The sequence below is a fragment of the Echinops telfairi genome, unplaced genomic scaffold (genome assembly GCF_000313985.2).
Source record: "Echinops telfairi isolate 266 unplaced genomic scaffold, ASM31398v2 ScPeMD7_3;HRSCAF=10, whole genome shotgun sequence".
In the NCBI taxonomy this organism is placed as follows: Eukaryota; Metazoa; Chordata; class Mammalia; order Afrosoricida; family Tenrecidae; genus Echinops; species Echinops telfairi.
In genome coordinates this window covers 27653366-27662313 of record NW_022103899.1, presented here as the reverse complement: position 1 = coordinate 27662313, position 8948 = coordinate 27653366, and the positions used below count along the sequence as shown (strand labels likewise).

Here is an 8948-nt window from a genome sequence, read left to right as displayed (position 1 = left end):
TGTGTGTGTGTGTGTGTGTGTGTGTGTGTGTGTGTGTGTGAGTCTAGGTACTTAAGAGAAACAAATCCACAGAAACTCACGTACAAGAGAGAGTTTTAGATAAAGGTTAAGTGTGCATCAAGAAAACATCCCAACCCAGTGCTGCCCAAGCCCACAAGTCCAACAGTAACCCATAAACGCATATGTCCAACACCAATTCACAAAGTCCTTCTCCATCTCACAAAACAGACGTAATGAATGTGAATGTGTAAGCATCTCAGCACTGGCAGGGGTCTCCACACGGGTGCTCCAGCACCCAGGGCTGCATCAGGCTAGGTCCATGTGGCTTCTCTTCAGGGATGTCTTACAGGAAGCGAGCCTTGCCAGGTAAAGCAGGGAACTGGCTAAGGCAGCTGCACCCTGGCCTGACCATCAGAAAGCAAGAGACCCGAGAACTAGAAAGGCGAGGCTCACTGAGCCATTTATTCCTCTGCCCTTGAATTAACCCTGCGTGTTTATTGGCCAGGTTGGCACAATAAACTAACTGCCTCTATATCTACATATATGAAACACCCCTCAACCTTCAAAAATCTAACACTAGGGGAGAAAGACGGAACTCATCACAAGGTTGGATATATAGCCTCCTCCCCCACCCCAAGGGGATGAATAACAGAAATCTGGGTGAAGGGAGACAATGGCCAGTGTACGTTATGAAATAATAATAACAATATATAATTGATCAAGGATTCAAGAGGGTGGGGGAAAGAGCTTATGCCAAGGGCTCAAGTAGAAAATATTTTGGAAATGATGATGACAACTTATGTACAAATATGCTTGACACAATCAGTTGATGTATGGAATGTTGTAAGAGCCTCCAAAAATATGATTTAAAAAAAATCTAACACTGAAAGAAAACAAGGACTGACTGCTTTATTGTCTTTACTGAAAGATTCTTGTTTTCATCCCTTACTTCCAGGCAGTAGGGCAAAATTCTATGTACATATGCCTCCACTGTTGCAGGGAGGTATCCTTGTGCACTTCCACCCCCTTCCGGAGGCCGTCACTGGGGCTTGTGTAACCTTATCCGGGATCTGGCATGCTGACCCCTGACACACAAGGGTACACTTAGAGCTGGATTCAGAGTTGCTCTGTATCCAACCAACTGTAAATATTACCAGGAGTAATTTCTGTCTCATATAAAGCATATTAGCCCTTAGCAGCAGTGTTTATTAAGTGCATTCTGACGGTATCTTTCGCCTACATTGTACTCCCTTATCCAACTTTGAATGATTCAGAATCTTTTTATAAAAAGCACTTAGGTAGCAAGTAAAATTCTGCAGCTATGCAGATGGGAAAACGGCAAGAATTCTCACAACCCGGAAGAGACAGATGGGTCTTAGAGTGCTGCTGGCATGCGAGCTTCCCAGAGCACAGTGTTCACTCTATAGCCTTTTGCAGAGAAAGCACAAATTTGGCCCCAGCCCCAGTTCCCAGTGTGCGGAGAAGGAGCCCTGGTGGTGTCATGGGCCACATAAAGCACGGGGCAGTTCTGCCCCGGATCCCAGAGGGCCACGGTGAGCCAGGATCGCCTCGGTGGCCCTGAGTTGCTTATTTTTGGCCCTGTACAAATCTGGTTGACACAAACAAGATAGCTTTATTGCTTTTCTATTCACGAGTCCTGGTGTGTCTTAAAACTTGGGAAGTCTGGAAAAAAAAAGGGGGAAGTCTGTGTTGAAATGCATTGACCATTTCTGTCTGCCTTTTGATTATTTTCCCAACCTTTAATTTATTCAACATTCAGTTTCCAGATGGACAGGTCATGATATTCCCTCCATAATGCTCAGACAGCACTTTTCTAGTCAATGGTGAACTTTAAAAGTGATATTAAAATGCAAGCCTTTTTTTCTTACAGCCTTTTGGATAATGAGGGAGGTTGGCCTCAAATTGAGATTGACTTGGGGAAAATATGACTATTCTGGTTTAATAATGTAGTTTTATGTACATGGCTGAAACATGTACATTAAAACTACTTGAATGTGAGCCATTCCAGAACTTCTGAATTAGCAGTTCAGCCTTAGTTTGTTCCTGGAGCATTTAAAAAGTCACCCCCAATATGCATGTAATGTATACATAGCAGTGAGTTTTCAGAATAAACTCCCTCCTTGATAACAACAAACAAAAATCTCTTGCCTGGCAAAGCCGCATTTAATTTTAGGTGGTAGTCTTTTCTTCCTTGTAACATTATACCCTCAACCAGCCCTTTGATTAGCTCAGTGGGCAGGCTCAGTCTAGATATTTGACTTTGGCAGGAGGGATAGGAAATAGTTTAAATAGTTTCACTGCATATTTATTGCTTAGTGAATGAATGTGCATTTGTTAGAGGAGTGTTTTGGTTTTTCCCTTAGCCGAGGGATCAAATAGCAAAGTATTCTTTTTTCTTTCACTGTTCTTTGTGCTTGCCTTGTGGTCTGTCGTGTAGGTCTTGGTGTAACTTCTGCAAAGAGAATGGTTTGGTGATGGCGTTCTCCCACTGACTGATGGACGCAAAGACGAGAAGGTAAAACTCTTTCTCCCTGATCCCCTGCCCTTCTAGGGAAAATCCACATCTGTGTAGCCCTGTCAGTTTAATGTTCTTGTCAGAGGTTGTTGGTGGGGAAGGTCATTTGTAGTTGATGGTAAAGAGAGGTTTAAAGGAAAGCTGGCTAGTGACAAGCTCTGTTGCTAGTTTCTTATGCTTTGTAGTCAAACCAAACCCATTGCCATCCACCAACTCTGACTCACAGTGACCCCTCTAGGACAGTGTAGGGTCCCCCCAAAGGCTTTTCCAAGGCCTGGTCTGTTAGAGACTGCCATATCTTTCTCAGCTGGAGCCACAGGTGGTTCTGAGTTTCCAGCTTTCTGTTTAGCCACTGTGTCAGATGGTCAGCTCCTTAGTTTGTGAAAGCAAACTCAAACTCACCACCATGCCGTGAGTGGATTCCGACTCAGAGTGACCCCAAGAGGCACAACATGTTTTCATCATGTCACTGCGTTATGCATTGGGCCGCAGACCACAAAGTCAGCGGTTGGGACCTACTACCTGCTTTGGGAGAGAAAGATTGACAGCTGTAAAGATTAGCCTCGGAAACCCACAGGGACAGTTCTACTCGGCTTTATAGGGTCAAGATGAGTCACAATTGACTTGATATGGTGAGCTTTTTCATATCATCATTCTTAGAAAACCCTTGATGGAGGGTTTTTCAAATGAGGATTAAATTCATGGCTTACTTCCCATAAAATCATGACTGCTTGGTTATATTCTAAGGGAATATTATTTGGCTAAATTAGTGAACTTCTTTGGTATTATAAAATAAAACCAAAACATAGATATGCACGCACATATGTGTACACACAAAAGGTTTTAGTGCTCATTATAATACTGGCATCAGAGTTGGGTGGGGGAGAAAGTGATAAAGTAAAGTACATCAGTGGAGACTTTGTAGTAAAGAGACATTAACTTATTTTAATGTACCCTTTAACTACCTATGTATTTTGTGTTATTTAATATAAATTTAAGCTAAAAGTCATCTAAAACAACAACAACAAAAACCTCACTATGATTGAGCCAGTTAAGTAACCCTATCGGGCGGTGTAGAACTGCCCCTGTGGGTTTCTGAGCCTGTAAATTTCTTATGGGAGTAGAAAGCCTTCACTTTCTGAGTAGAAAGCTAGTGATTTTGAACTGCTGACTTTGAGCTTAACATCCCAATTGGTAACCTGCTACAGTCTACATCAGAGATATGACAAGGGCACATTTCCTGGGCCTCTGAGTTGCAATCGACTCAATGGCAGTGAGTTTGGATTTTTGTGTTTGCAACATGAAGGCTTTGTATTGGGAACATAAATGCAATTTTTAGAGACACGTGTTTTAAGTCTGAAACAGTCATGTGGCTGAGGGAGTGCTTCAGCACGAAGCTCTCATGATGTCGGAGGAATCACAGCCACACAGTCTCTTAATGAAGGAGCATGTGTAGAACAAAGGAACCGGTCAGAACACTCACGATGGGCAACAGTTCACTTCAGCGCAGTTGCAGACGGGCTACAAAAGTAGGAAAGGGACTCTGATAGGGATACACATACGATTACAGATGAGAAACATTTTCAGGATTGTTCTACTGAGGTCTACTGACTGCCTTGGTTAGGGCACGACTCATAACAAGTGCACCCTAGCTAGTGCCCCAATTTCCATCAAGGGCAACACCAGATGAGTTCTTGAGGGTGAGATTGCCCCTCCCTAGGTTGGCCTGAGGAGTTAAAACCAGCACACTCTGTCTGAGGGCAAAGTTGTTTTTTTCTCACCTTGTTGGTCTGAACTTGTGGTCAGAACTCAGTGGAGGCTGAATCTATGTAGAGACTCAATAAATGTGGGTCTCTGTGGAAACCATAGCATTCTGGAAACCTAGTACTAGAAACTAGACTCTAATACACAATTCTGGAGCATAACTCAGTGTAAAATAAAATATGGATCTTTAGTTCTCTCTTTCTTATCAAATGCTTCCTACCAATTACAAATGAAAATTCTTAAATGAGACTTCAACTTGAAGCATGTTCCAGCTTTAATTTCCAAACAAGGGGCTAACATATTAAGAAATTAGAATCTAGGAATTTTATGGTACTTAATCTTCAATGGCTATATTATCTCACTCCTATTCTGCAAGTACAGCATAATATAGGTGCTAATTAAACTGTGTAACCAGTCACCTATGTGCTCGTTAAAGATACATTCTTATGAAAGTATTAAGAGCTGACACAATGGATGGATGGCTGGATTGTGATAAGAATTGTGCGAGCCCCCAATAAAATGATTTTTTTTAAAAAATGTAATTCTTTATGCTATCCGAGCTCCATGAGGAAGCTTATAGAAACCTTCGGTTTCCTCATCACTGGCTTTAGTGTTTGGTGAATAAATTTAAATAATAAATTTTTAAAAAGAGAAAGTATTAAGAGCAGAATATGTGGTTCTGAATGACAGAAACAACTAAGCTATTTTTCTTGATTTTTTTTTTTTTTTGTAGCTCAACAGAGGCAGAAGGATCCAAAGAGAGAGGCCTGGTCCACATATGGCCGGCAGGATCCTTTTCTGTAACACCGGAGAGGTTGCTAGGCTGTGGAGGAAAAACAGTTCTTCAAGCAGCCCTGGGAATAAAACATGGAGTTCTTTTGACTGAAGGTATTACAAAGAATGTCTTGGTGGCGAAGTGGTTAGGAGTTGGGCTGCTAACTTCAAGGTCGGCAGTTTGAAACCACCAGCTGCTCCACAGGAGAAAGATGGGGCTTTCTACTTTCGTAACGAGATACAGCTTTGGAAATCCAGGGGCAGTCCATTCTTTGTTGTTCTAGGGTTGCTCTGAGTCAGAATTGACTTGATGGCAATGAGTTTGGAATGGAAATTCTGAGAAACGCCGAGTGTATAAAAGCAGGTCACATGCCTGCTGGATGCCAGAAGTTCTTTATGAACCTTGCCGGAACTTCTATTCCTTTTGCCTTCAAAATATGTTCTTACTCTTGTTATCAGAAATTAGATTCCTTCTTTAATTTAAGATGTGCCAAGACTAGCCTAAAAGAGAGAGAAGAGATACATTTTTTATAGTAATAAGTGTATGAAAAGTTAACTCTAATATTATTCATGCATAGACTCTTGCTATTTTTGTCCACTAGATACTGTATATCAGAATAATGATGATAATAATACTGATGTTATTAAGGAATCATGTGTCCCTGGCATGGCATAAGGCTTTCACGGCCACCTGGTGAGGTAGCGCTCATTCTCAGCCGTGTTCCTCAGATGAGGGAGCGTCATCCTGTCAATCAGGCCGACGTCCAGGTTGAGTGGTGTTTATAGCCACGGTGATATCTTGTCTCAGTACAGAGTTTGTGAGGCATACATAGCAGCTCACAAGAATATTGTAAGATCTGTAAATCAGTAACAGATAGAAACGTGCTGCAATGTATATAGAGTGTTGCCTATTGTCTGTCTGCTTGCAGCGTTGCTATCTTTAGTGGACTAATAAAAAAAGAGTTAGCCAACTATTAAAAATATATCGTTATGTCACTTGGAAGCAATAGAAAAAAAGAGTCCCTTTATTTTCTCAGTGCTCTTTATGCAAGCTAGAAACTCCCTCCTAAGCAGATACCTTCTTTCTGGCCAACGGCGTGTTCTCCTTATGTAGATATTGTGCTGAGTCAGTGTTGTTATAGTGATACATCTGTCTTATATAATAAATAAGGCCAAAAATATGGCTTCTGTTATTTTTATAATCAATTCAGTGGCTGCCTGGGGGAGCCCGGTTCTTTATTCATCCTGCCCCCGAGAAAAGGTTAAGTCTCTGAGCATATTTCTTCTATACGGGAAAACGGTCGTGGGCTTGGACCAATCCTTTTCAAAATCCGTGGACGGCTCTCTGTTCCTTTGAGTCTTTGCCAGCAGAGAGAGTGTGTGCCTGCGGCAGCGCTCCCACATGCCGCGGTGGAGTGACACCCTGCAGTACACCTGGTGGCAAGCAGACTGCTCCTTCAGTCGCTGGCTTTGCTTCTGTAAGCAGTTTGCCAGTGTACCCAGCTCACGGAAGCCTGCCCTTCTCATTCTAACGCGGCCTTATCACCCTGGCAGCTCTGTTGGTTTCCTGCTTGATTTAGTTTATCGTGATGATTTGCTTTTCAACAAGCCTCAGCTCAGCAAGGCTATCCCTGTACAGAAGGTTGATTACGGTCACATTTAACAATGCAATGTGAGTCCATGCTACAAAACCTGAAGATAGCCACAGCTGACTAACTGGAGCTTTCTGTACAACCTGGAGACGTTGTGTGGGATGAGTGAGTGTGCCATTGTGTAGTTCCCCGCCACTCTGACTTGGTCAGTAGATATTAGACTCTGCTGTTTTATCTTCTGCTTATTTTATCTCAGCATGATTACTTAATTTGTCTTTGAGCGCTTACAATTTGCTTCTCAGTAGTAGGCTATGCTGATCACTCATTCAAGTCTTCTTACAACTGAAGGATAGTGTAGTTTAACTGTTAACAAAGGTGTGCCTTGAGCATTGTGCTCTGTTAACAATAAATGACAAGACATCCGGGGTAGAAACAGCATGAATAGTCAGGAACCGTACCTTAGGGCTTAGCTTGTGAGGAAGAGCTCCGGATAAGAGGAGGGTTGCAGGACTCCAGACGGTGGTCAGTGTCCTGAGTTGTACCTGCAGACACTGTTAACTTGGCGTGTGCTGTGCTGGGAGTCTTCTCAACAACAGGAAGGTAAACTGAGTCGTTCGTGGTGGGCTAGTGCTGGCAGGGGAGCTGAGGCTGAAGGAAAGCAACCCTACTCTTCACTGGATGTAACCGCCTGCCCCTTTGCAGAGGTCCTCCCGTAGTTCAGAGTGCTTCTCGGTAAGAGCTCAGTGTCAGATATTACATGCTTAGACCGAATCTCACCTGGTGCTCTTTAAAATGGGGGGCGGGGCCAGGGAGGGATCCACTGTGTTAAATCTAGCGAGGACTGTAGTTTTGTAGATAAAATTTTTGTTAATTCACTAAGCTCTCTCTTCTAAAATGTGTCTCCTTTCTTTTTAACCTTCAGATGGTCAAGTCTACAGCTTTGGGACTCTTCCCTGGAGACATGAAGCAGCAGAGATTTGTCCAAGCAACCCCCTGCTAGAACATGCCCTGGCTGGACACTATGTTGTTACGGTGGCGACAGGGAGTTACCACAGTGGCGCGGTGACGGAAAGTGGCACAGTGTACATGTGGGGGGAGAATTCGGCTGGCCAGTGCGCAGTGGCCAACCAGCAGTATGTGGCCGAGCCACAGCCCGTCAGCATTTCTGACTCGGAAAGCAGCCCTTTGCTGGCAGTCAGGATCTTGCAGTTGGCATGTGGTGAGGAACACACTCTGGCATTGTCCATCAGCAGAGAGATTTGGGCCTGGGGTACTGGCTGTCAGCTGGGGCTCATCACCTCTGCTTTCCCAGTAACAAAGCCACAAAAAGTAGAACATCTCGCTGGGCGCGTGGTGCTACAAGTGGCCTGTGGTGCATCCCACAGCTTAGCGCTTGTACAGTGCCTCCCTTCCCAGGATCTGAAGCCAGTCCCAGAAAGATGCAACCAGTGCAGCCAGCTCCTAATGACTATGACTGACAAAGAAGACCACGTGATTATATCAGACAGCCACTGCTGTCCGCTAGGTGTGACACTGTGCGAGTCCCAGGCAGAAAACCACGCCAGCGCGGCCATCACCCCCTCCAGTCTTGACGCCCTGGGGAACCAGGCAGATGTGTTTGAGAGCACCAGGGGAGAAAAGGAGCTGCCTGTTGCTGCCGAGCTGAGTGCCACAAGTGTTCAGACCACCAGTGATGATGCCAGCTCCTCCCAACTGGACATGATGGGGACAGCTGAAATTTCTTCTACCCGGAATATACCATCATACCCTGACACCCAGGCAGTAAATGAATACCTGCGGAAGCTGTCTGATCATCCCGTGAGAGAGGAGGCGGAGAACAGTGCAAAGTCGGTGCCGTGTCAGGTACTTGTTCTAACTAACATAAAGGGGTTTCTGGAATGGAGCACATGAGCTTTCCCTTAGAAATTTTATGGAGTCCTAGCGGTGCTGTGGGTTTGGCATTGGGCTGCTAACCATGAGGTCAGCATTTGGAGCCCCACTAGTCACTCTGAGGGAGGAAGAAGAGGCTGCCTGCTCCCATGAAGGTTTTCAGTCTTGGAAACCCTAGGTAGTCCTGCTGTGAGTCTGAACGGACTGGGTGGCAGAGGGCTGTAGGGCTTAGTGACACTGTGTATGTCTGTTCTGAATCAGAGCAACCCTATAGAACGGCTGTAGGGCTTAGTGACTCTGTGTATGTCTGTTCTGAATCAGAGCAACCCTATAGAACGGCTGTAGGGCTTAGTGACACTGTGTATGTCTGTTCTGAATCAGCAACCCTATAG

General features: G+C 44.4%; 1 protein-coding gene across 2 annotated transcripts in view; it reads left to right on the top strand.

Moving 5' to 3' along the window:
- Positions 1-8948, top strand: part of ALS2 (alsin Rho guanine nucleotide exchange factor ALS2) — a 79456-nt gene that overhangs the window by 19198 nt on the left and 51310 nt on the right. For both annotated transcript variants that reach the window (XM_045294622.1, XM_004701533.2), the window contains exons 2-4: positions 2459-2536; positions 5034-5188; positions 7589-8529. In XM_045294622.1, the coding sequence (XP_045150557.1) occupies positions 2517-2536; positions 5034-5188; positions 7589-8529 (1116 nt within the window). In that variant the 5' untranslated portion in view covers positions 2459-2516. The remainder of the gene's footprint in view (positions 1-2458; positions 2537-5033; positions 5189-7588; positions 8530-8948) is intronic.